This window comes from Chlamydotis macqueenii, chromosome 17, assembly GCF_036417535.1.
Source record: "Chlamydotis macqueenii isolate bChlMac1 chromosome 17, bChlMac1.mat, whole genome shotgun sequence".
Taxonomy (NCBI): Eukaryota; Metazoa; Chordata; class Aves; order Otidiformes; family Otididae; genus Chlamydotis; species Chlamydotis macqueenii.
Genome location: NC_141572.1, coordinates 834,426 through 862,358, shown reverse-complemented (window position 1 = coordinate 862,358; position 27,933 = coordinate 834,426). Strand labels below are relative to the sequence as shown.

Sequence of the window (27,933 nt, the reverse complement as noted above, 5' to 3'; positions counted from 1 at the left end):
TTATGGGAATATTTCCAGAAATGCTGCTCAGATCTGGTGCAGCTCCTTTGAGGGTAGGTGATCAAAGGATGTTTTACTTCTCTAAGTATTTGCTGTTACAAATTAACAGTAAAGCAAAGGCAAATATTTTTAAATCTCTGACTTTTATTCACTATAAAAATAAGAACATGCACCATACTAAAAGCCAACTGCAAGGAATGAAAAATTACAAAGTAGCATAAAAAAAAAATCAACACTCACTTTCTGTGCCTTGACTCTTTCCACATTTCCCTTCTGTTCTTTGTGCCAACTCCTGCTCAGCTACGCTACTCAGAAAAATAAGCTGCTTCAACCCAAGTGAGCAGGACTTCACGTGAATCTGTCAATGCTCTTCTAGATCCCCAAGTGAATTATTTACTAAGGTGCCACCATTCTACAGAAAAACAAAAAAAACAGATGTTTAGCTCCTTTTGCTTCCGTACCAAAGATACTTGTACACTGTAACCCGCGAGACTGGTACCCATCCTCAGCGCACACGGTCCCATCTTGCTTGGCCACGTCTGCCGGGCGGTGCTCAGCTGTCCCATTGCAATACTGGGGCAGGTCACACGCACCAGTGCTCTCCCTACACACTTCTCCTTCTGGAAGAGATTTGCAATTCTTACAGCAGCCTCCAGAAGCGCAAGCAGCTCCTTCTTTCTTTTGACCGGTGTTGTCACAGCAAAGGTCCAATTTACATTGAGCCTCCTGCTCCCTTTGTCCTCCCAGCCCCACGGAGCGACCGTTTCTCCAGCCCCACTTCAAACGCAGATGTTCCACAGGGAGGATGGGAGCCAGGCACCGGCAGAGGCAGGAGCAAGCAGCGCATTAAATAATACACTCTACTTCGTTGCTAAGGGTCTGCTGTGCCCTGCCTGGGCTGACCCCGTTTGCTGAGCACGCGAGGAGCCAGTGCTGCTGCAGCAATTTATTTAAAAGGGGATTAAGCGCTGATAAGCGGAAAGCAATAGATTACCAGGGAAACAATGCTTTGGTCCCTAGTGGGACCTTCAGCTGCAGCAGTGAGAGCCTCGCGTCTGCTGACAGACATCCTTAGAGGCTCATCGCTCAGCTGAGCGCATCTCTGACCGATTTAACTGTTTGAGTGGAGTTTTCTCACTGGAAAGGAAGAGGCGTTCTTTGGGCCACACATCCTCTGTGAGGAGGGAAAGTCAGTCCCAGGCACCTTCAGCGAAGTGCAGCTCCCTGCAAGGATCGTCATCCTAAAGAAGCCAGTTCCTAGCTTCTGCCTCAAAAAACACGCTTGGCAGAATGGAGGAGCTCTCGTACCTGACAGGGAAACATCACTGAACTCGGAACAACTCATCCCTCCTTTCCCTGGCTGCCCAAGCTCGTAGCTACAAGAAAAATCCTGGAGACCTTGCAGGGTTAACTGGTAGCACTGGGCACGTACTGCTGCCATCTAATGGAAAGCAGCGTTTAAAAAACAATGATGTCAGGTTATTGTGACAGTCAGAGCACGCCCTTTTCTAGGGCTTTATCCAGACTATCCTGGCAGTCAGTCTTTCATCTCAAAGCCCCACAGCACTCCTGCAAAACATAAAGCAAAGTGCTCATTCACACTGGTAAGGCAGGCAGGACGGAGGAGCACGGCATGACAGGTCTGGGGGTGGCAAAAGCACGGTGTGCCCTTCCCTTCCGTACTACGGGGACTTGGGAACCAAACAAAAGCAGCCAGCAACTGTTAAGTTTAGTAAAATCATTTATATACACCAATGCATAATATTTACAATATAATACTGATCCAAAATAAACTAAGGTATTACAGATAACACTGAAAAGGAGAAATGAAAACGTTTTCATACACAGAAGTTAAACATGGCGTATGAGGACAGACTCGGATTTCCAAAAGAAAAACCTGAAGTAATGACAGCAAAACGTTGACATGTTGCTATTTCCAATCAAAAAAACTCTTTCACCTAGTCAAGTTCTTCTAACTTTTTAATATATATATAGCTTAAAATAATCAAGTCACAGGAGAAGTCAGATATACATAAAATTTTGAAAAGGTCAAATGATTTCAGAGATTTTTCTCTTAAATAAAATTCTAAAAAAAAAACCTACACAGCTTTCTCATATCCTTTAGTGTTTGTACAAAGAATGTCTTCTTTGATCCCACACGACCCTTCCATCTCAAGATTTTTAAAACTTACTATTCACAGTCTGCTATAAAGAATCAGTAGATTTATTACCAAGTAAAACCTTACATAATCAAGACAAGGTATCTTGCATTTATGTCAAGTGAAAAATAAAAAAAACCACAGGAAGGAGAAAGTAGAATACTACTTTTAAATATGTAAATGAATCCGTTAAAGTGTATTTAATTTTGAAATCTAAAACATAAGTTTTTAAAGAGTAAAATAATCAACTCTCTCATAGAGGTAAAACCATTTGACCTTGACTCTTCAAATTGTGTTTTCTTAATCTGTCCCTCCCTACCTCCATTTTAAATCAGGCCATTCTTATTTAGCATAGACAATAAAACCTACAGTAAACCCATAAAAAGCAGTTCCTTACTCACAAAAGCCTTTAGAAATCTGACTTCCCTCCAGACACCAAAGCACTTCACAGTCAGTCGCAGATGTACCCACCTCACTACCAGTAGCAATTTGAAATTGTTCTGTTGGGTAAGTTGAGGGAGGACGAAGAGAGGAGGGACTTTCTAATGCACAGTCAGAGCCCAGCTTCTCTGCTGATTTCAAGTTTAAAAGGAAATGATCTGTTATATTTAAAGATTGTGTGGATGTCAACTGACCCAGAATTTAGGGCAAGGACAGAAACACATATAACAGGGCCTGTAAACTTGCTGATCCTACCGAGAAATGACAAATACTCTTGTCTCTTGCTAATTCTCTACAGTTGTCATCAATATGTCAGTGCACAAGTGTTCCACGTAGTGTCAGAGGTACAATTCTGGTTACACAGAAACTCCCCGTTTCCATCAGAGAAAGCGATGGTTAAGTAGGGACTGTGGTTCTTACTCTGCAATCAATCAGGCATCGAAAAACTGTCAACAGGATGAAAAGAAAGCTGACAAGTTGCTGACGAAGAATGGGAAATAAAGTATCTCCTTCATGTAGAAAAACTAAGTGACTGTTTACAAAACCTTATAGAAAGAGTCAGACACTGGTTTGCCATCCAAGCTAAAGGTTGCAAGGAAGCCTGGTATAGAAAAAAGACAAAAAAGAACAAGGCTGGACTGCCGGAAGAGTAAATTGGGAGACTCATGGCTCAGGTTTGTAAATGTAAACCCAAAATTAATGAGCTATGAAATATAACAATAATGTTAAAGAGTCATTACTAATAGCCCTGAATTGGCACTTCAGTCTGCAGACCAAACTCACTCAGCGTCTGCACGGGTTTAGTACCAAAATATCTCTATAAAAAGCCTTCGACCAGTCTCAAAAGAAAGAAAAGCATCAGAAGGTAGAAAACTAGAAATATGTACAGGTTCTTTTCATTTGTTTGTTTAATTAAAATTTAAAAAAGCAGCTTTTGGAGCCAATGTTCCAGACTAGTGTAAGAATCTGCCCTGGGCAGCCTCACGGTCCAGGCAGTGTAAGGACGTGTGTCAAAGAGGAGCCCTGCATCTGTTGCTCCCCCAGGAGGAGCTCAAAGGCAAAGAGATGGGGAGCTTGGACTCCAGAGGGTGACACGAGAGAAGGATCACACAGCGGCACTATGACCCTTGCCAGGATGAGCTCTTTCAAAGAAGAGGACAAGTCTGAAACCAAGTGTTGGATCTCCTAGAAAGGAAAGAATGGAGTACATGGGTGGAACACACACAGCTGCTGATCTGGGGCCAAAGCAAGTGAACCCCATGCTTACTGTTGTCCGTAGAAGATGCCACCAGGAAAATAAAAATAACTTGTACGTAAGTAACTAGAACATTCTTCTATTCTGCTGTTGAACAATATGATAAAAAGAGGATTCTTACGCTGAATGGCCAATTCAGCCTTAAAAAAGGTCTGAGGAAGATGAGGAAGAAGAAAGAAAGAAGACTAAGCCTTAAAGAAGGTCTGAGGAAGATGGAGAAGAAGAAAAAGAGAGGGCTACTGATCAGAACTGAAAAATAGAGCAAGCATATGGACTCGGGTGCCCTTGGCAAGGCCAAGTGCAGCTCTTGGGTTACCTAGTGAAACAGAAGGCTATTTAGTTGCCTCTACATAAAGACCCCAAATTTAGGCGCAAAGGGAAGCTATGAAGCACTTCCTTCAAGTACTTACTGAGCAGGGCGTTGAGAAACTGTGGCTGTCTCGTTCACGTACATAGTCATTGCAGCTGGCTGTATGTATAGCAGATGGAAGGCAGCTTCTGCAACTGGTTATTAAGGAAAAGAATGGTCTTTAACAATATAATTTGCCCCATCCGGGGCACTCATGATTAACAGTACATAAGTGATCATATATACCTCAAGGAACTGAGTTTTAAAAAAATATTACAGTACCAATGATTTTTTTTTTGTATCTACAACTATACAGCATTTTCAAGCAGTATGGAAATTTAATGAAATAATTATGATTTATTAATTTACATAAAAATACTTTTTACAGTTAAAGAATAAATCTTAAATGGTAAAAAAAATAAGATTAAGAAGCTCCAGCTACTGAGAGTCATGGGAGTTTGTCTGCTCTTCGATCACTTGTTTTACTATTTCTGCCAGTTTTAGTCGATCCACTTTATCTGTGAATCCTCTGCCTGAAAAAGAGAAGAACAGGTCGTCAGCCGATGCAGGGCACAAGAGGGAAGCCATCACGGCTGGAGTCATGCACTGACTGAACACAAAACAGTGCTTCACACACAAACGCGGGACAACATTTGCAAGGGTATCAAAACAAGTAATGATCTCTAATTGCACTGAAAAAACTGAGCACTTAAAAATCTAAATTAAAACCAACCAAACAAAAACCAGAATGAGAGAAGAGGCATAGCCAAGCCCTTCTGAACCTGGCTGATGGCCCCAGTCCCCTTATATTGATCAGCATCTGCTCCTTGGGGCCAACACCTCTGCCACCCTGTTTTGTCAAGGAGCCCCTGAAGAGCCTCAAGGCAGCTGGCCTAGTTTAATTCCATTTCCTGTACAAACGGAGCAGAAGAGATGCTGTGCTGACTCAGAGGAGGGCAGCAGCCTCCAGCAGAAAGAGGGTAATAAACAGCTGGAAGGAAACCAGCTCAAAACAGCTGAAGTAGTTTCTAAAGCGATGATCCATTTGTGCTGTTATGTTCCTACGTGACGTGGTGGCTTTGAAAGCTCTACCCTAGACCCCAATTAGAAATTTTAAACTTTCATCCTCATTCCTAGAACACTCATGCTGGCAGAAGGGCTGAAACAGTGTCAAGACCTAAATCAGTCTGGCAGAAATACAATCAATTTGGTTTTATTTCCGTAAGAAAGTCACTGCTTCCCTCTTTCACCCAGCATTAGCACCACTCTCCGGGGAAGAGGAGGAGTTCCTCACCATTCCAGCTGAAGCTCTGCAGAGTGTCTCGCAGCAACTTGCACTCTCGATTATACTTCCATGCCTCCTGCATCACTTCATTCAGCTTCTCATCTTCATTCTCTCCTATTTAGGAGAACAAAGGTAAACAGAACATTCGTCATTCTGCCTCACAGCAACATTCGGAGCTTCAGTTAACAGCACGTGCAGCCATTCCTCCTCGCCTCACGCAAACCAGGAAAGCTGTTTGAAAGCAGACACTCCTGTTTGAAAGTTATTTTAACCGCTCTGCATGTCACTGTTGACAGCAATATTATGCATGCACCAAAATTACAGTCCACAGACAATGCTTTCCTCTCAAGACCGACGAGGGCAACAGGAGTTTTGTTTATCCTTCCTCAGTACTGACACAGACAGCGAAAAGTCAGTGTCTTGCATGTTTAGGAACGTAACTTTCTTAAAAGTGGCAACCTTTACCAGCCTGTGGTAGAATGCACTGAGCAATCACATCTCTGAGCTTTTCCAGAGCCACGTTGGAATCATTGCTTCCATTCTCAGGGTCATGGATATAAACGCCGTCCTTTGGCTTGGTGCTGTAAAAGAGGAAGGAGGAAACAATTACAATTGGAATGCAACTCCCGTCTATTACTCATTGCATAACTGCACCAGTGTAACACTCCCTTTCAGTCTCTGGAAAGCTGGGACTGGGAGCTAGATTTAGCATTAATTATAACAATGTCCTGTATGATGAGGCTAGTTTAAGTATGAAGAAAAATAAATATTCCTTTAAATTAGTTCAAGTAAGGGTAATCCTAAAATGTATTATCCTATTTTTCAGATAGGTAACTCAAAAAAAGAGAGAGAGATCACCTGACTTTTTCAGTAAATAAATGTCAGGATCAGGAAAAAAATACTGGAATTTTCTCCCAGTATGCTCTGCCTTACTCAGCATGTGACCCATCTTCTCATAACAGACCTGTTCCACTACCTGTAGAATAGAATAACACTATCCAATCTCTTTCCTGCCCTCACTGGCATATTTTGGAAGGCAGAACATATTACGCAAGTATTACTCGGCTCCAACTACCCCCTTCAGCATGAAGAGCGTGTCAACCAAATCAGGAATTCAGGAGCATGGCTACAATTGAATGAAATTGTAACATGCTTAAAGTAATTCGCCATGCATCACAGCTACCTACACTTTGATCTTTCACAAACAGCTTTAGAGAATTACCCCAGTAATTTCCTTTTGCGCAGGATTGGGTTGTTGACGGAGTGAAGGGGTTTGAGACTGACTTTGAGGTCTTGGATTCTCATGTTCGCAAGCTGTTCTGCATGAGCCTGCTGTATCCCTGCAACCATTGCCTGGAATGAAGAGAGTTACACTTGATGTTTTAATTAGCTTCTTTGTGAATTAAAGAACAACATATGGACAATGTTAGCCATGGACAAAAAAAAAAAAGCACAAAAGTCCTATTTATTTAAGAGACACATAACAAAAATCAAGTCTGCATTATGCCCCGACCTCACGGAAAATAAAACACTCAAACCATCCAAGAGCTATCCAGCTCTCCTATGCAGCATTCTTGATAAAATAAAATAAAACATTGCTTAGACCTTGTCCATCATCAGCTGGGCAGAGGGTAGGATGTTATCCAGCGCCTCAGTGGAGTTGAGCCAGGGATGGTCCAGCACACCTTCAATGGTCAGCCGTTCTTCAGGTTTGACCTTCAGCAGCCTGGGAGAGGAATCAATCAGTCCATAAAGAGGTCTTTGTTGCTTCACAATGTGCTGCTCTGTCTGGGATCAGAGCACTTAGCAATCTCTAAGCATTAGAGGGGCCAAAAAAGAAACTCCTCCTAACAACCAAAACACTAAGCTGACCTGAAAGCAGTCTGACTTTCTATCAGCCTTGCTGACCCTTGCTGCGGTGATATTTTAATGCTACCACAGCTCATTCAGTCACATTCAGCAACCCAGCACAAAGAAAGGCGCTGAAGGTCATTTTAGTGATACCTGTCTTCTGCTAAACTCCACATCCACATCCTCCCAGATGGGAAATGATCTTCCAGATTAACTGGAAGTGATCCAGACCGACATTCTGGGAACGTACAGCTAGAGCTCACCCACAGAACAGTCCATACTCATACCAAGCACTGTGCACACGATGAAGCGAGGCAAAGCTTCAAAGCTGGAAACCTGTTTGCCAAATTAACTGCTTTGACCATGCAACATCTTAGCTCTTCTGCAAAAACCTCAAGTAATGGGCACGCTGGCTGGCTACAGCACCGCAAAATAAGAAGGAACTTCATTCTGAGATCTCTGAAAACTCCATGGAATTAAGTTTTACCAGAATGAAACCCTGGAAAGACATTTGGCAGACAAACTCATGTTCTCATGATAATCACAACTGGTTAATAAAAAAGTAAAATTTCACATGGAGTGCTGACAAGTTATCCCAAGAGTCTAAATCAGAAACAGAATGACTTGATGAGTTTGTCACACTTTCTTAGACAATACTCCAGATCAGTTTCCTGGCTGCAAAGCAGAGTTGTTTAATGTACCAAGCAAGTGGAAATAACTTTCACAAAGTGTCAGCAGGACCACAGGCTAGCTCATAAATTTCACTTGCAAGGCCGTACTGCCAAACAGGTTGTAAGTTCAGTTTTGATACAAGACCCAAGACACACGCATTCCTTTTCCGTAGGTTTTCAAAGTCCTAACCTATTATCAAGCACTCCGGCTCATAAAGCTTGAGGTCAGACTTCAGCTTGACATGCCTGAAAGGAAGCAGCTGCTTGAATGCAAAATATGACCTCCAGAAGCAAGACTCCATGTGAATAGCAATCTACATAAATAAAATCTAAACTTATCCAGAACTCTATAAAGTCTAAATGTATTCCTGCACCATAAACACGGGTTCAGACTCACCGGCTGGAAAAGACAAGCAGGAAAGGGAGCCCTGATAACATTAGTGAGAGAATTAAGTGAACTGAATCCAAGTAACAACATTCTGTGAGCTGAGTTTCACGGCCATTTTAAAAGACAATGAAACCTACTGACTGTGGAGCTTCTGAGCCAGAATAAAGAGCTGACCTTGGTGTAAACAGAAGTTTCAGCAGCATAATCTACAGTTTATTTAGTGAAAGGTTGTGGGCTCTCCAGCACTGCTACAAACAGGTCCTGGCACCCTTTCTAAACAAATTTAAGTCTCTGGAGATTTTATAATATGTCAGAGGAGACAGTGACAGTTTAAAAATTATTTAACTGATTTTTTTTTTCCTATTTATGTTGCTTTTATCCTTCCAGTTCCTCTGGTGATACAAGCAAAGGCAGTAAGTCCCTTTTGCATTTTAAAAAATAAGTGAGGTCAAGACCTAATCAGTGCCACATTCGTGCTTTCAAACAGGACCATGGGATCACACTCCCTGAAACATTTGCAACTGAGAGATGTGAGCTGCATTAAAAACAGTTTCCATTGGCATTTAGAATAAAACACCCATGCAAAACCTTATCTCGTAGTCTGACACCCTGTGACAGATCTTAACCTCCCTTACCATCACGCCTCTCTCTCGACTCCTTTTAGACTGTGTATTATGTGCACAGGGTTTTTAAAGGGACAGAGCTCCCAGATTCTATTACGTCGTCTAAATGCTCCCCGATTTTAACAGCAGTTTAAACATTATCCCAGAAAAATGCACCTACAGAGCACTTGCAAATGTGGCAGCCAGTTGTCTATACTGCTCTGAAGGAAGGCAGTGTACCCATTCCCCTTAAAGACTAAATGCACAACACACTATCAACTTCAGAGACAGGAGACATCAAAATTGAACACAACAGTCGGGCAGGGAAAAAAAAAAAAAAAAAGAGAGGGAAAGAAAATATTTAACAGACTTCATTTGCGCTGAATATGACAGAAATTTTTTTCCGCTATATGTGCTGCAGACAATTCCCCCCGCCTTTGGAAAAATAAGCCCTTTGTGATAACGCACTTTCAAGTGATTTTCCAATTTCTTAATAAAAGCAAAGAGCAATACAACATTTTCCTCAACTGACTCACTTTCGCACAATGTCTTTCGCCATTTCTGAGATCTGGCTCCACTCTTCCTCTGGAAATTCAAAACTTCCTGTCATGATCTTTTTCCGCATGTCCTTTGGAATTGTCCGACTATGGTGTTTGGAGTAAAACGGAGGGTATCCACACAGCATCACGTAAATTATGACACCCAGGGACCACAAGTCACAGCTCTGAAAGCAAGGAAATGATCACTTTGGGGCGCAATTTGCAGCAAGCAGTGGTGTAGCTCTGTTAAAAGTTCTCTGCGATTCCCTAAGAAAACAGAAACACAGCTCAGCCTCCTCCTAAAGGTCCATCTGAGGACCGTCATGGACAAATACGGCAAACGTAAGCACAAGGTCACTCCATGCTGCCAACCTAAACTACTTCCAGTACCCAAAAGCAGCTTGGTTACAGAAAATGCTCCTGTAACTCTGTGCTATGCAATGGTAAATTGTATGGAAACAGCCAGTGCCTCAGAGGCGTGAGCAGGCTGCACACTTACTGCATCTCAGGATACTTGAATCCTAGTTTCACCATATCAGGACATAAACCAGGACAGAGTCATTTTTTAGAACGTGAGACTAAAAAGAAACTATCAAACAAGCGAGCTAGCAGAGATATTTAATCAGAGATGTCTTAATGAAAAACTCACACCCTGAAAGCCACAGAGATGAAGCAGCTTCAGAAAGCCAGGAGGAAGATCTCATGGCTGCTTACGCTGCGCTGCCTCCTGCCCTCCCACCCCAGCTGGAGCTCCCTCCCCTGTGCTGGTACTAGTGTCACTGCTGTGACACAGAACAAGCTCATCCAGGAGGTGGATCCAACCAAAAACCAGCTCAGTAAAGAAGCAGAAAGACAAATCTATTCCCCACCTGGATCACCGTGTGCTCACACAAACACAGAAACACAGGAAGGGAAGAGGACCCCAACAGCCTAGACTGCAATTCAAGCTTCTGTTGGACCATATCCTTAAGGATGCAGCTCTGTTATCACTTGGTTATGGCACGGTGCAGGCTAGGGCTGGCAGGACCTGCTCTGACCCTTGCCATCCATTCCCAGTATTTCTGTTGTGCCAACAATAGCATCCGTATAGCTAATTATTTATTTTTAGCTTGGTTTCCAGCCCTATCAGTCCTTCAGGGGACTCCCAAAGTTTTATGCCAGCACAAGGATGGACAGGAACACACAGCCAAGCGTAAGCAGGAGCCTGAACTCCAGCCAGCTTCAGGTGTCTGTGGAAAGACACACACGGGCAGATTTGGGGAACTGGGGAGGTTCTGCGACCAGTTTACACTGACAGGAGTCTGCACAGTTGCCAACTGAAGCAACCTCAGCACCACCTTGTCTGCCCCAGGCTGCATATTCCACTGCCTACTCTGGGACAGCACCAGTGTTTCTGAAGCTGCACAGACAAACTCAGCAAAGAGAGAACCCCAACTCCAATAACTGGTTTTTGACTGGATCAACGCTGACCCAGGAAGGGGCTCCTCAAAGGTGAGATTGTTTCCTTCTGGAGGGATTACACTTAGATTGCGTCATATGGATCATTACATCGTACCCTTGGCTTTTGGCTTCTACAAAACAGGTGGATGCTGATAACAAGAGAAATCCTAAGGACTTAACCCATGTATGTATGCTTTTCAGGAAGCTTAAGCCAATCCCAGATGGTTCTAGAAGTCTCAATTTCCATTTAGGTACCTAAATTCTCATCATTTTTCTAGTGACATAATTCTAATTTCTAATGAAATCAATGGGACTCTAGGCATGTAATTAGGAAACAAGTGTCTAAATTCTTTGTGGATATGGTTCCCAGATTCTCTTCCTCAAGAGTCAATCCCCTCCAGCCATGGCATACGCACTTGCAGCTTAATAAAAATACTTAGGGAATCAAAGATGTGGTTTTTCCTCTATTTTACATCTGTGGGATAGAGCTACTGATCCTGAAAGAGTATCAATCACAGCCATTTCCACTCAGGCTCTGAATGCTGTGGAAGGACAGCGTACCTGGGAGTTTACCACAGTCTATTTTGGGGAGCTACGCGTATGCCAGATGCTGTTTTTGAAGTGAGTCACGCTTGGCAAGGTAAGGATGAGGCTGCTTCTTTCAGCAGCCTTTCCAGCTAGTGCCACCATGATTGAAAGCAGTCCAAAGTGACCGATCAGCTCTTTAAATGAACTCTGAAAACAAAATCACTGTATCACACCGTAAATCCCAGAAGATCAAGGCAGCTGAACCTTGTCAGTATGTGAGTGAACTCCAGTTGGTATCTGTTTTCAAAGTTCTTCCGCTATGTACAAGAATATGGTCCATATTTTGCTTCAGTTGCCATGTCCAGGGCTCGTCGGTTCATTAAAAGAGGAAAACAGCTGTCAAATTGTTACCAACATGAACAACCACTGAGCACAGGCAACCATTTCCAGGTGTCTCTGGAACTGCATCTACCCTCTTACAACAAAAGAGAGGGACGTCCCTTGGAGAGGGCTGTTACTGGAGAGTAAATCTGCTCCAATCCACAGAAGAAGAGTTCTTGAGCCTTGTGAGACTTTCAAAATTTGTTAAAAAACAACCTTTCCTGTGACTGGGGTTCATACAAGAGAAGGCAGAGGAAACTCTGTATTGAAAAGACTATTGGCACCTGAGAACTCTTTTTATGAGAAGTGTCTGGCTTCAATCATCAAGCTGTTTCTCCAGGATGGAGAAGAGATAATCATAACCCTGAAGAAGGCAGATTTATGATTAGGAAACCCATGCGGACTAATTCAGTGAAAGTTATCTCTGCCCATCGTTGCTTTAGCTCTCTATAGGCAGCTACTAAAACGAACACTATATATCAAACCACCCCCTCTAACATGTAGCGGTCAAACAACCATCCGTGAAGCTGGAATCAGTGTAGATACTTAGCACTGCAATCAGAAACCAGCCAACTGTAATCCAAATTGAGAGGGATGCTGATATGGAAGAAAATGTTTTGGTATGACCAAAAAGGGGTACAACCTTTCAGAACACTCTCCGTTGACACTTCACAAGACTCTAGCAGCAGTTTAGTGTCCATGGCCTACTGCTACAGACAGCACAATACAATATTTGTCATTTTGCAGAAGACCCCTGATACAGACAAGGTATCACCGCAGTTGCCCGAACAAGACAGCCTAAAAAGTGCAGAAACTCCAGCTGACAGCAGAAAAGAGGATTCCTTTGAACCAGTCTCTTGTGGAGGTGAAAGAAATTCCCATACGCTCACACTCCAGTAGAATAATTCGACTGTCCCCAAGATCTTTTCAATATTTAGTGCTCCTGTAACAATGTTTGTATATTTTTCCTTTAATTAGAGGATAATTAATTAGGCTTGGATCTAGTGTGCATTTCATTATTTGCTCCATGAGAAAGAACGCAGAGCCAGCAGCATCTTTTAGTGTGTCACTTCTAAACTGAGAAAGACAGCTAGCTGCACAGATCATTATCTTCTAATTTGACAGTTCAACTGAGAGAAACCTGGTCTGAGTCTAACACATTTAAAGGGGGAAATACCACTCTATACCTGGTCACTCTGTCACACCTTTTAGAAAAGGTGAAGGAATCACACTTTTGAGAAATACAGCCCCAAAGATACTGCTTCCTTGCAGCTGAAAATACACACGTACACCAAACAGCAAGCAACATGACATTTCCCTACTGCTTCCTGTCGATCCTGCTATTTACTCGGTGTGAGAATCTGGCTAGCTGTTAGATGTATTCCTGTCACAGAGATCAGAATGACTTTATTGCTTCTAGCCATAACTGTGTAATTTCAGGGCAATAAAGTTTATTGCCTTAGGTGATAAACTTTATCTCTAGACTACTTCTACAGCAGATCCATCGGGGGGCAGGGAGGGGGAAGACGCTGTGCTTTAAAGACATTGACTTGTGGGCTGTTCCATGGCTTACCTTGTTGTAAGTGTAAGGTGTTGGAGAGGTGGGGATAATACCCGATTTTTCTTTCTGATGCCGTCTTTGTGCCTCTAATACCTGTCACCATGAGAGGGGAAAAAAAGAAAAATGCAAAATACATCTCATTCACAGGCACCACAAACAGCAATGCTTATGCCAAAGGTGTCTGATGCTTTTCTGTTAGGTGGACTTATTCCAGCTGCTCAAGACTCTGCCAAACTCAAATGGTTCTTTCTAAGAAAAACTGAAACTTTCTACACAGGAAAATTTCAGCTAAAATATTTTGCTGCTTTGGATGAAAATTCAGTTTTACCTGAATTAAAGCAATTACTCACACCTCTTTTGTCCAAAAACTAACATCTCCATGCTCTGGAACTAGAACTTAAAGTGTCTTTGGAGGGTCACCCTAGCTCCAGAGATGTCCCTTTTTGCCTCTCCCATGAACAAATCAAATAAAATCTGTCCCTCACTGATCAAATCTGTGTTTCTAAAAAAAAAAAAAAAAATCTCAGTTTAAAACTCAGGAAAAGCTTTTTATGAGTTTGGTAGTTCTATTGCTTTAAAACCCTCGTCTGCAGTGCACATGGCCCTTGACCAGCAAGCACCAGCTGAGAAGGCATTTTCAGGGCACTGGACTGTGACTGCATGGTTATGATCTCTGCAATTGCTCTTCATAGTCACTGAAAGCTGCCGACATGCCCTGGACAAAAACCAGCCTGTCTGTAATTACAGATTGCATCTTAATGCATACTGACAAGGGGGCCAAGCCAAGGTGAATGGCTATCCCCCGGCACTGCCCTCTTTTCGAGCAATTGCCTTTACAGAACCTGTTTGTTTCAGCGTAGTCCTTTTTCACGTAATGTTGTATGTGCCTGAGCTGGAAAAGGAATTGCAAAGAAGGGACTTTTCCAAAACAACCGTTTTGTTGTGGTTAAAGGCCGATTGTCAAACTCCTCACCGGAGTAGTCTCACCAGTGGGAGCTGGGCCTGGGAGAGTCAGGAGGCATCAGCAAGAAGTCAGTGCTAAAAACAGCCTGGGCAATTTGCCTCACAATCTCCTGCTGTAATCAACAGATCACCGTGGCACTCCATCTTGAAAGGTGGCTACTATATAATTACTCAAGAGTCCTGCGCACAGAAGCCCTTAATCGTGCAGCAAAAGCTATTAAAATGACATGGTACGGAGGCACAGGCAATAAAGATCACTATTTCCTTATAGCCTAGAACTGTAATCCTTTGTTACCTGAGGTGCTACGTAATAGGGAGTGAACTGTGGTGTCATCAAGTCACCTTGGTCTACTTTGGCAAATCCAAAGTCACACAATTTAACCGGTGCATCCTAAAAGAAGGAGGAGAGGTTTCATTACAAAATCTCACTATATCAGCTTTTCAATACATCCTTCTCACCTTGTACTCATCTTACCTTTGCCACAGGTACTCCTCTTTTGTATTTATACCCTTAACATTCCACACAGCAGCTAAAAGGTCAGAAAGTGATCTTTGAAATAATCATTTTTTGTTTTCCTGGATGCTCTGGGTCAAAAGCAGCCCTCACCTCTCAGCTTTGGAAAGCACTAAGTACATTGGGGGGGGGGTTACTGCATACGCAGGGTGGTTATGAGCAGGAGAAGAAAGAAACAGGCAAGTGCTTGGATACATCAAAGCATCTATAATGTATTTTAGAACATCCTGACAACACCTAGGCAGGAAATGTGGCCTCAGCAAAGCAGGATTCTATGTGGAGGTGGAGAACTTGACCTATGTTTAACAACAGCAGCACGGACAGCCTGAACTCCAAGCAGATCAGAGTATGGAAAAGCACAAAGCCAAAAAAGTCATTAATTTTTGTCACCAATACATTGCATTAATGTCACTTTACAACTATTCTGAAAATCAACATTGAGCCATTTTACAGAATCCAGCAGTAAACAAAGAACACCAAGTCTTCACCTTACCAGAGAGTTATCCTTGAAGAGGAGATTCTCAGGCTTGAGGTCTCTATGTGCAATGTTTAATGAGTGGCAATGCTGCAAAGCCAAAGCTATCTGAAAAAGGGCACAACAAATCAACTACAATTACAGATTTCTTCCTTTAGCCTGGACAGTTTATCAGCTTTAAAAAGGACACTGCCACTTAGACCCCAAACACTTGCACTCCACTGGGGTACAATTCTGAGTTTAGAAAAGCCTGGCCATACTGCACAATAGTGCAGCAAAGCGATGATCGGGAAACAAAACTCACCAAACTCTTCAGTTTGCATTTCACTCAAAGCAAACAGAAAATAAAAGCTAAGTTGTACTGGGCTTCCCAAACATTTTAGTTTGACTAACTTGGGGCGTTCTTACCCACCCCCAGAAGCGAAACGGATCGTGACAGTGTCCTTTTATATGCTGTGCCTACAAAGTCACTAAACTTCCTTGCACGTTCTCCAGCAATCACATTCTGTTTAACAGTCAACAGTGAGTTCTTGTGTCAGTATCTCAGTCAATATTTCATTGCATTTGTTAGTGACTTAAGAGTGAACATTCAGGCAGTTTTATTCCACAATTCTTGATGTTGCTGCCTGCAATGTATTCATTTCTTCTGATATTACACAGAAACACATTACTTTATTCTTTCAAAGACAGTTTCTTACATTGCTGTGAGTTAGAAACCTGTAACCCAGTCATGAAAGTTCTACAGAAAGTGCAATTCATGTAAAGAAAACCAAAGCATAAACACTCAAACAGTATTACTGAAACAAAAGTAAGGCAGAGCCACAGAACCCTTATTTGGAAATATCCTTACTGGGCTCCGTAGGATCCTACCCAAACACAGGACCCTGGGTAAGACTGCAAATCACTGTGACAACAGAACTTCAGCGTTAACTTAGCTCAGAAACAAACACATTCCCAGATAAAACGAGGCAGCTTTGTGACAAGGTTTTAGCTATTACTGGGTACAAGGAACTAAGGCCCATCGTTCAAGACAGCGATGAAGAACCACTAGATGAAAGAATAAGACTTTAGCGTTCCTTTCCAACTTCATTTGTATAAACATTAAAGGAAAGAGTTACCTGGGACATGAATAACCCAACTGTACACAAAGTCAGAACTCAATTAAAAGTCTTGTCTTTTGGTATAGTTTCAAAATATTTTCCCAACATGTTAATCCTGGAGATTGCCTTGCATTGTCAACATCAAACAGCCCAAAGGACATGAAAACAAACTGTCAAGAATAGTTCTGTACTTCCACCTAATTTCTTTGTTGGAAGAAGGCAAAAAGGTAACAGCACAATCACCACTTCATTAGAAACAAGTCAAAGCACAAGACAGAAAAGTAAGATGAAATTATTTGGCCCTCTTTTTTTGCCTCAGTACCAAACATTATCTCCCCAGCTTAAGAGGAAAAAAATGACTGGGACATGGATATATTCATAAAGTCATGTCAATTTACATCAAATGCTGTAATATTTTGTCTCATGTTTTCTTTCCTTTACTCATTGCAGTGATCACTGGTGTGGGAGCAGGACATTTACTGCTTAGTATCTCCAGTATAGTCTTTCACCTACAGACCATAAATCTTTTGTTTGGAATGCCAACGTAACTTCTGCAAGAAGCAAACAAAGGCAACTCTGACCCTCAGCTTCAGGCCATGGTGCCAATTCCCACACAGAATCGCTCAGCCATTTCAACAGCAAGATCATTCTGCCTTGGGGCTCCTTAACAGGAACCTGCTGGTCCTCTGCTGTGGCTCTCCAGAAAGGCTATCACAACGTTCAGCCATATTCTCTTTCCTGTAACCTCCCCACTAATCCAGCCTTTCTGATGGGGCACCACAAGTCATCCAACAGCTCGGAAGTGAAAGGGAACAAGTTCACTCCAGAACTGAGAGGAACAGACACTGGGGATCCCCGCATTGAATCCCACGGAGGCCCTTCTGCTTCGTCGTCCTGCCTGCTCTAGCAGGACCTAAGCTGGTCACATCAGGCACACTGCTAAGCAACAAAGAGCCTGATGAACCCCAAAACCTCTAGTAATAAATACTGTGGAGACTATAAAACATAACATTCAAGAGAGTTTCCTAGAGAAATGGAGAGGGAAAAATGACACCAGAACAAACAGCACAGAAAACATGCACTACAGTGGTACATTCCTCTCGTTATCTTCTGTGACAGGCAGGACTTCCATAAAACCAAATACAGAACCCAGCTCGAGAACCACTGGCCCAGGACACATGTACGTTATCATCTGCTCCCCAGCCCAAGAGGGGAGAGAAACACCAAGTCTGTGTCATGGCCAAGAGCAATTCTCAAACCGGAGCTCAGGAGCCACGCGTGGTCCGGTGAGAGCCTGTGGACTGTTGGATGGAACACTTTTAGAACAACAGTGAGGGATACAGCAGGAAGCCTGTGCAAGAAAAGAGCTCTCTCTGGTGAAGTGTTGTGTAGACCAGGTTAGAAAAGACATTGCTAACGACAGCAGAGACACCAGGGTCCCAACCCAGAAGAACCAGCCCACGCCTTCAAGTTCTTTGCTTCTACTAAAACTTTGGCATTGTCAGGTTATAACAAAGCAGGCAATGATCATCGGATCAGAACTGAGGATTATTTTAGCTTCCTTTTTTCCCACCTCCCCATCCCAAGAAATTGTTAAATACTTTAGCCATTATCATTCATGGATTTGCTTATACATGGGTGTTAACTTGCCTGCTTTGTTACTTGGCTTGCTTGCTTCTCAGTAAAGTGCCGGTGCTGGCTGATTCTGTGAAATAGCTCTCCCCCTTCCATCATCTCCATTACAATTAGGAGCCGAGCCCTGTTCAAAAGCATTTCATTTTGTTATATTAAAAATAATCAAAAATAACAGAATTGCTAAGCTAATAATGCATACTTCATATCTACTGACGCAGGCCAAAAGAGAGACATATTCTTGCTTCTTCTACAGTTGTTCTAGCTATTTTGGTTCCGTAACTTTGCCTTTAAGCACGTAAGCTGCAGGATTTTCTGGCTCCCGGCACAATCTGACCCACTGATTGTCAGCCAGGAATCTACAGTTTGCTCTTCACGTTGGGCTCCCACATCCAGCTGGATCAAACACCATGGACACGTCTACAGGGATGCATTCAGACAGATAGACGCAAGCTCCACCTGCAAGCCAGTTTGGAGCTGGAAGCCATTTAGACACATCAACATACAACTCTGCCCTCAAAGAATAACAACACAGCAGGTAGAGTCTTGCGTTAAACAGGCCAAACAGCTTTCAGGCTGGAGCTGGCGCAGAGCACAGCGTGCACCTGCCTGCACCCATCCTTGCAGACGTGCCCATCTGCCTAGGCGCTGACGATGTTCGTGGCAACTTAGCAGCGGAAGGTTGAGGAATTATCTTTAATGCTTTTGAGTCTGGATACCCTACTGCACCTCATTATTTTAGTTTACAGTTTTATTGACATAATTATGAAGGACAACAAATAGGAAGTGTGGAGTTCAGGACTGCTAGACCTTTAATAAACTAACTTCTAGTTCTTGTCACCATACAGCAAAATCAGATACATCAGAGACTAACAAAGACAGATCTCAGCTCTTTAATTCTTCCAGTTGTGACTTTTTTTTTCCTCAACACTCCAATTACAAGATGTTTTCATCCCAAGCGATATTAATATATGGAAAACAAGTCTGCTTCAAGTTTTGCTGTGTTCATTTTAAGCAGGACAATGTACTGAGAGTTTACAGGGCAGGACCTAGTATTTTCAGGAACAATTCTTCCATTTTTTTTAAATGAAGACTGGCATTCAGTTTCCCAGTGGTTCACAGGCATCACCGTCACGTAAAAGGATCTCATTTAGGATTCTAGGTAGCAACAAAACTTGCAGCTCCAATCCCGCTTTAACAGTGCTTTGAAAACAGAAGGAGGCTCAAAGGTTACAATTCAATTCAAGGTTCTAAAGCGATATCAAAGCAGGGCAGAAGCTCTCTCAGACAATGCAGGTATCACAGACTGAATCAACAAAAAACCTAAGAAAGGAAGACGTTTTCAAAACCAGTGAAGGACTGATTTTGAAATATGCAAAGGTCTGGGCATCGACAGGGGAAAAAGCAGATGTTGCTTACTCTGAAGTACAATTATAAATATTTGTCAAGCGTTCCAGATATTATTTTGGTTGCACTGTGATTTTAAGGAAAAAAAAAAAAAAAACCAAAACAAACTCCACAATACCTTGGCCTAAACATGGAAAGCAAGCTGTGACAATGAATCACCCTATGTAATCTTACCTTGGGCTGGATTCATGTGGGAACTGCACACTGTTAGCATAAACTTCAATAATTTGAACAATATTTGGATGTGTTGCACACATCATGTGCAGACGTACCTTGAAGAGAAGGGAAGAAACGTTACCGTACACAGCGACACGCACCTGACCAGCTCTGCTCCTCCCTCTGCCCCCAAGACTACGCGCACACCAGTCTGTGCGCTGCCGGCTGTGCTCAGCACCAGTCACACTCAATTTTAATTATTCAAAAAAATAAGAAATACCTACAAGCGTTCACATGAGTGACCAACAGCCATTACAGTACTTGGACTGAGTAAGACAAAAAGATCACACATTGCCAACTTATTTGTTACAGACCATGGAACCAAACCCAGTAGAGTTCTATAAAAAGCCCAATCTTTTATTTCTTTGGGTTTTAAAAATAATTTTAAAACTAGAACTAGTTTTAAAGTAGCAAAAGAGATAAAACTGAAACAAAAAAATTTGTGAATAAAACCTGAAATTCCATAATCTGGCTCCTTTTATGGCCTCAGGGTCTAGCACTCACAACATGAGAAACCTCATCTCCTCTTCCAATGTGCTGAAGCAGGAACCTAAGGAATTTTCCCCAGTTTAAAGCTACCTGGACTGCTAAATCAAGCCAATGCTTGGTGCTCTTTGGAAACTCATTGTTTTTTCCTGGCAATTTTAAATGAGAATTTGCTCAGTAACAAGAAATGGAAGTTGCCTAAACCTTCAGGACAATTAACGCTGCTTTGACTCTCATGACAACTTGACTGCCCATCATTCTCAACAGATTGACAGCTCGGTACCCTGGCAAGCTCTTGCCAGCCCCACTAAGTCACAAATTGTATGAGTGAGCTTATTTAGTTTCTCATACACAGATAAACCCATAATATTTAGAGCGCAACTGGAAGCATTCTTAGAATAAGGACATCCACGAGCGAGATGTATGGAAACAAAATCAGCTTTGAACTATTCATGTTAGACTACACGGGACGCAGGAAGAGCACTAGCTTTAAAGTGCAGCTCTATAAATCACAGCTACAGCAAACTCAGCGTTAGAAAGACCCTCTGTTTCACCCACCACCTCAGCAGGAGTTGAGCACAGCAAGGCTAGAGGATCAAACCCACGGAATCTTGCACAGAACACTTTTTTTTTTTTTTTTTTAAACTATTGCAACAATTCACCAAAGGGCGAGACTTCGCAGCGTGTCAGAAGGCAGACAGTATAAACGGGAACTATACCTCATTTCTAGCTTTTGGACGATCAAGAAGGATTTTCAGTGCAAAGCGTTCTTGAGAGGATTTTTTCACGCAGACTCTGGTATTACAGCAATAAAATTACTCAGTCAGCAAGAACGTTAAAGAGACACTTCAAGCAAATGATCTGCAGTTATGAGTTTTGCTCTCCACATGGGAATTAACACAAAAGCCCGCAATCTGGAATACACAGGGCACCTGTCACCACATCCCAGCTTGAAAGCCTCAGTTTTCAGTTGTCCAGAACAATTAAATATGTTATACAGAAACACCTAACACACAGTTATATTTTCAGCAATGCAGAAAAAGTGCTTCAGAGCAGTGGGAAACTGCAGACAAGCAGAATGCACTCTGTACATTCAGCCTGAAGAGACGCTTTTGATGAAAAAACCCAAACCACACAGTGGCAGCCTGAACATCCCCAATGGAGGGTGGAGTCTGCAACAAATAAAGCGTTTCTGAATGGAAACCCTTGTTTTAGCGAGGCCACCAACCGTGCCGCACACGTTTTTTCTCTCTTTCTCCCATTTAACATTCACAATTGAACTGCATCAGAGGGAAGGGCCCACATATTTACAGGCAGCTAAAAGAATCAAAAACAAAGGGATATTTTAATAAAGATCTGAGGCAACATGGCAACAAAAAATGGACGAGGAGAAACCAATTGCCTGGACAGGGAGATAAATGGTAGCAAGAGACAATCGCCCTGTGAAACACCCAGAAACAGAGAGATGCAGACATTTGTTTTCCAGTGCTTGTACACAAAATCCAGCTTCAAAAGGGAGAGTTCTTGTTGAAAAGAGAACAGATGTTTTGCTTTACAGAAACATCCAGTTCCTGCATGGCTTAGAAATTCACGATTCTCTGCTATGAGATGCAGAGCTTGTGGCACACTCTGTTTTAGCCTCACATGATGATGTGAAAAAATAGCCGGTAAAAATAGCTAACGGGCACACGGTGCTGATGCCCCAAGCAATGATACCGTAGACGGGAGCAGCGACCTTTGCACCGCACTGATACCAAAAGGACAAAGGTGTCTGAGCAGAATTTTCTGCCGCCGCCGTTTCACAACCCACTGTTTCCGCTTTGCTTCAGGAATACGGCAGTGAGACGGGACAAGGCAGAGAGGCGAGTTTTTATACTTCAAACACATCCCAGAAAAGACAATTCCTCACTCACACATCAGCTACAGCCCATATGGAGTACAGAGACATTTATTTGTTTATAAAGAGAGTCTTCCACACGTCACATCACAATTAAAACACATCCTCACTTCTCCACAGCTAATGAAACAGGCAGAGACTACGCACAATTCCGCAGGTGCATTGTCTTACCTAACAGGACCACTGATCCCAGCTCCCAGCTTCTGAGTCCAGTTTATGTTGTACTCCTCTAAAATGGAGGTTTCCTATTCACGAAGGAACAGGGGGAGGGGAAAGAGAGTAAAAAAATAAATAAATAAAAATTACTACATCCTTTCCAAAAAAAAAACCAGCTCAGCAGACCTGATCTGCAAGATACCCGAGCAGAGAAAGAGCCTGCTTTGGCGTTTGCTTCACCTAGGAAAAGTAAACATAAATACAAATGCTCACACAAAAATATATCTCAGTTTAAAGTTATTTCTGTGCAGCTGAGACTGCTCACCTTGGCATTCTGAAGCAGGATTACTGAGCACAGTAAATGGGATCTTCTGCCTTTAATACAGAAAGTGTATCAAGGGCACTTCCTCCCCCACCAACTCTCAAATCCAGTTTTCTACCTAGAAATGGTAAATTGCAACTGAATGCAAAGGTCCAGTTACAGCACTGCAGTGCAAAATTATTTTGCTGCTTTCTTAAAGTTTTCAAACCTTTGGAATCATTGCAGTGTAAATTAAACCCCGCATGACCAGTTTCAGCTTGTCTGATAATGAACCAGCTCATGTTTATAATCCTTTTGTCCAAATCCATATAAACAGGGCTTGGTTCTGTTATGACACAGCCCGGGTGCTATCATGCTTCCACACGTCCCGAGGCGGGATGTAAACGCAGCTTTAGCGCGCGGCGTTTTGCTTAACGCTGCTGCCATGCGCGGCTCCACAGACGGCGATCCGACAGCAGAGCGGGGTGACGGGGGAAGCGTGTGCAAACACAAGGCAAAAAGGAACCACACCACAAAATCCTGCCTTCCTGCTTTTACGAACATCGCTATCTATGTTCAGGGTCACCTCTCAAACAGCCACGCTTTCTGACAAATTGGAGGAAAAGGTGGCGGTAACAAGAGCTGGAACTGGAGAAGCTTCACCAAGCATGTAAAATACTTCATAAATGCACCGAAAACAAATGGAAGAGTGCGTCGCTTGCAAAGTGACTTTATTCCAGTCAGATCTTCCCCTTCCGTTAACTTAAATCCAAAACAAGCAGCGTTTCAGGAATCACTCACGCTACAAACTATGAGAAAACCGACAACGCTCGTGCTCTCAACTAAGGCATTGACAGCGGCAGGTCCTGACCCGGGACCGACGGCCTCTGCTGCAGCAGTCGTGGATTAACGTGCCAAGCTGCAGCCACACCTCAAGCCACACGGATCGAAAGGCAAGCAAGAGAGGAAAGCTGACATTTAAGGCAAGATTTGAAGGGATTAGAGAGTGCAAAAGACACATAAAAAAAAAAACCAAAAAAACAAAAAAACACCAAAATCCCTTTTAATGCAGTCTGGAGTGGGTACGACATAAATCATAAGTTACTAGCATGCAGCTGGAGGTTTTATGAGGAGTTTTAAAAGAAAGGGGAAGAAAAGCATAGTGGATCACACGTGGTTTGTTGTTTTCAAGTAGAAGCACAAAGAAATTTTCTTATCAATTGAACATAAATTTCACTTGAGAGGCGTATTAGGGAAAAGCTCATCTAACTTTCCTGATATGCAGATACAGAGAATTGAAGGTATCAGGGGCGGAAGGAAAACACAATTTTACAAGAGCATCAATGAGCAAAGAAGGGGTTTCTCTGAACCGGGGAGCCTCCTCAGCACACGCTTTCCAGATCACGCTTAGTGCTTAAGTCTTGAAGAAAGTCAAACCACCGAGCTGGAGGAGCAAATGCCAAAGTACTTTGGAGCAGAATCATGATTAAGCAATAACAATCCTTCGTTATTTTTTATAGAGCTTTGAAGTCTGCTGCTCCTGTTCCAGAACCAAAGGGCCTGCCTGCCCCAAAACTTACCCAACCCTTTCAACTGCACAGGTTGCTCTAAAAAGAGATACTGTGTCCACAGACAAGCCCAGTCTTGACTAAACAGCTTCTGCTGCCTCGTGCCACTTCTGCGATGGCACAGAGACCAAACGCTTAATTCCAGCTGAACAACTGGAACAGAGAAGCTGATTAGGAATGGGAAAGTCTGATCTATGAATCAAATGGAGTAAGAATAAGATCTGAGAGTTCTCAACTCCTGAAGGACAAGTTCAGCAACTACAAAAAAAGTTCATTTTTAATAAAAATTAATGTCCTCTTTCATGCTCCTCTGCGTACTTCCTATTGTTTTAAATAAAAAGCCAACATTTTTGTTTTCTGCTTTTTTATTTGGATTCAAATCTTCATTCCAAAGCAGCTTTACAACTTAGAAGTAAAAGTGAGTAATGCAGTGATCAAGAAACACTAGTTACTGTTTCCTAACGATATGAATACAGCATTTGAGAACTCCGATGTCCATCAGTGTACAGAATTGCCTACATCTCTCGTTCAGAAACAGGAGCTTCAAATCTAGCAACCAAACTATGTAGCTGCAAATCAACACGAGTTCATAACATTCAAACAGCATGAAATATTTAACATGTACAGCTGTAAAACTGCCCTCTGAGCACATCAAAATCTACTTCAACTGGTAAGCCGAAATGTCTTGCCCCTTCATTCAGATTAATGCACAGCGGGTGCAGGCAGCAGAGGGCAGGGTACCCTGTACTTAGCTCCACATCTGGAGAATAAAACCCTTGCAGTAGCTCTGCTGCACAGCACTGAACCTGTAGACTGGCTGACGGGTCAGCTGGCAGTAATCTGCTGTGGCTGGGAACAGACGAGGCAGAAGAGCGCTGCAAAGCGCGCTTTCAAAAAAAAAAAAAAAAAAATCTGCTGTGGTGCAATTTCTTACAGTAAACCTTTTTGCTCCTGCCGCTAAAAGAACTTTAAATTTCTGATCACTCTTTTCATTAATTTCCAGTGGGCAAAGGGAGTAACTAATTTGAAGTGTATTAAATTACAAAAAAGCTTCAGACAAACTTGAAGCGTCGAGTTCTCTTCAGCAGCACAACTCCCTTTCAGCGAGCTCACAGTACCTAAAACAACGGTTCAAGCATCCTCCCACGCAGAGTCAGCATTCTGGGATGCTAACAGCCCCGAAAGGCAGGACTCCGAGCTTTCACCCAGCTCCATCTCCAGCAAGCCGCTTTCAGACAGGGTTAGGCATGCATCGGGACCGCTCGGGGGAAAGCTCAGGCGCTTCTCTGTTTCCACTGAATACCAACTGGAAAAGGTTTGAAATCGGGCACTTTAAGAGTAACTCGTACTCACTACAGTCAATGAAAGGCACACAGACCGCCGCTCTGCGTGCCAACAAGTGAAATGCCAATAACCGGTGTAACTCCACCTCCACCGCTCCAACACGCAGCCTTTCAGCTTTGGCTAGTTTGCCTTAAACTGCGATCGCTATCTTGAATCAGAGACCTTAAACCTGCAGATGCAGGTGAAAACCACTCAAACTTGAACAATAACTAAGTATTTGAGAAGGTGAGAAATCAGCATAATATATACAAGCACTAAATAACGGTTTAGATTCAGACAGTGCCTATAACCCCAAAAATTTGCCTGGAATCTGTCCTTGGTCAAAACCCCTCCAAACTGAGAGGGACAGGAGGCAGACACAGGACTGTCCCTACGCTTACACAGCTGCTTCAGCTTTTTTTGTTTTGTTTTTAACCCCGAAGAGCTCTTATGTAGATCTTTACCTTCATATGAAATACCGCAGAAATACATGAGAAACCTTCTGGACAGCTGCTTCACCTGCACTGTGCCAAGACGCAGTTCCAGTGAAGCTCAGTTCGGAGGGGTTTTGACCGAGAACAGATTCTGGGCAAGTTTTTGGCGGTATAGTATACAATTTTGACACTTGATCTTGTAATTTAATTACAACCTGGTTTGTCTGAACACAGTGCTTAGACTTCCTTCTGCTTTGGGCTTTTTTAGTTCAAAAGGCAAGACCCAGACATTTTACATCAATCTGGATTTCAACAACACAAGACTGCGTTATTACTTCTCTCACATTGATTTTTGCCCCCAACGAGCTTTGTAAAGACAAATTCCACCGTGGCAGATAGCAGGGCTAAGGAAAGGTGGCAAATGCCACTCTACAGGGTCTTTTTACCAACATCCTTACGCAACTCATTAATCTTATTAAAATAAGCACTTACAAAGGCATCCAGAACTGTGACAACAAATGTTTTCCACAAAGTAAAGAGCCTACAGAGTCCTTAAAGTATTGTTTTATTGTTACTTTATCTCAAGTTTCCCCAGCTTCTTCGGGAAATCCGCTCAGCTAGGTCACAGCAGGATTCCCTGGGAAGCACCAAGCTCACACCGATTCTCACTGTAAAAAAAAAAGCAAGCCTGGATCTGCTCAGCTCCTCTGCCACCACTCGAACACAAACATCCCACACGCCAGATTTGTTTTCCTGACAGCATCCGAACAGGAACTCGGAGATGGAATGAGACGACAGCATTGCCTGCGCCGCCGGGGGCGGCTGGGAGCCGCAGACCCCAGCCCCCGGCCGCCCCGGGCGGCCCCGGTTCTGCTCCCCGCAGCCCCGGCGCCCCAAGCCGCCTGCCTGCAGCCCCCCTTTCCCCGCCCGGTGTCTGGCGCTCCACACCGGGTGCCCTGCGGGTGACCAGCCCGAGGGCAACCGGGCCCCGGCGGAGGGACAACGAGGAGCAGAGCCGTAAGAGAACGGGGGCCCGGGCCCCAGGGCCCTTCCCGGGCTGCCCGCCTTCCCTCGCAGGGCAGGGGACGAGCGGGGACCGGTGCCGGGGAGACCCCGAGCGCCGCTGCCTCCTGCCTACCTTGATCATCTTGTCCATCTCGTGATCCTCCGACATCCTCCCACGGGGCCGAGGCGGAGGGAGGCGGCGAGGGGCGCCGGGGGGGCCGGCTCGGGGGCGCTGGGCCGCGCTAGGCAACGGGCCGCCCCGGAGGAGCCTTTGTGCCGCCGCCGCACCGCCTCATCCCCGGCCAGGCGGGCCGGAGATGGGGGTCAGGACCCCGCACGGAGGCGGGCGAGCGCCGCAGGGAGGGCGCGGGCGGGCCCAGAGCCGCCGCTCAGCCCGGGAGACGCCGCCGCCGCCGCCGAGGCGCCGCCGCCGCCCGGGAGCCAGGCATTGCCGGCACCCTGAGCCGGGCACACCTGCCGGTGCGGCGCGTCACCCCGCAGGGCTACCGCCCCCGCCGCGCCCAGGGTGGGAGGCCGGCCCGCACCTCCCACGTCCTCTCCGCTCACACCGGAGAATTTTAGGAGCCTCCGCCACGGCGGTGGCGCGGTTTACAGGCGGCCGCCGCCACCCCTAAAAGCGCGACGTCGCCACCAAGGCCCCCGCGGGGACCTTGGAGTGGCCGGGTACCTTCTAATGACGTAAAACGGGAGGTGCACGATGACAGTCGGGGGGCGGAGCGAAGCGGGGCGCTCCGGCCCCGCCCCCCTGCAGGGCGAGCCGCGAGAGGGGGCGGGGCCACGGGAAGCCTCGCGAGATCTCGGGGCCCGCGCGCGCCTCAGAGGGAAAATGGCGGGCGGGGCCGGGGCGAAGGGGCCGCTCTCTGCCTTCTGGGGTCTTGTTTCCCCTCGTAGCACAGGCCTCGTTTAGCGGCCTTGTGGTGCAGGTGTCGCCCAGCGCCCTCGCTGGGGCACAGCTCAACCCTTCCCGAGGCCTTGCTGCTCTGGT

The 27,933-nt window shown here is 44.2% G+C and overlaps 1 protein-coding gene across 15 annotated transcripts; it reads right to left on the bottom strand.

Annotated features, from left to right (window-relative positions):
* Positions 1-273: 273 nt before the first annotated feature.
* On the bottom strand, positions 274-27,556 carry MAPKAPK5 (MAPK activated protein kinase 5). 15 transcript variants are annotated; one of them, XM_086761574.1, is made up of 17 exons: positions 27,061-27,554; positions 25,284-25,471; positions 22,312-22,385; positions 20,963-21,038; positions 19,716-19,813; positions 18,149-18,261; positions 15,421-15,506; positions 14,709-14,804; positions 13,463-13,543; positions 9,538-9,725; positions 7,095-7,215; positions 6,712-6,842; positions 5,949-6,070; positions 5,499-5,603; positions 4,647-4,737; positions 4,266-4,359; positions 274-412 (listed from the first exon to the last, which is right to left on the bottom strand). In XM_086761574.1, the coding sequence occupies exons 5-17, from the start codon at positions 19,799-19,801 to the stop codon at positions 362-364; spliced, it is 1,365 nt and encodes a 454-aa protein (XP_086617700.1). In that variant the 5' UTR covers positions 19,802-19,813; positions 20,963-21,038; positions 22,312-22,385; positions 25,284-25,471; positions 27,061-27,554; the 3' UTR covers positions 274-361. The 15 variants fall into 15 exon arrangements, with proteins under 15 accessions (XP_086617700.1, XP_086617691.1, XP_086617701.1 ...); XM_086761565.1 differs by lacking the exon at positions 25,284-25,471 and having other exon boundaries at positions 27,061-27,556; XM_086761575.1 differs by lacking the exon at positions 20,963-21,038.
* Between the last annotated feature and the right edge of the window lie 377 nt (positions 27,557-27,933).

Coding starts and splice junctions, on each gene's coding strand:
- MAPKAPK5 (XM_086761565.1), bottom strand. CDS start 27,096: ATGTCGGAGGATCACGAGATGGACAAGATGATCAAG. Junction 21,039..22,311: donor GGGATCAGTGGTCCTGTTAG/GTAAGACAATGC, acceptor CTGTAATACCAG/AGTCTGCGTGAAAAAATCCT. Junction 14,805..15,420: donor TCTTCAAGGATAACTCTCTG/GTAAGGTGAAGA, acceptor TCCTTCTTTTAG/GATGCACCGGTTAAATTGTG.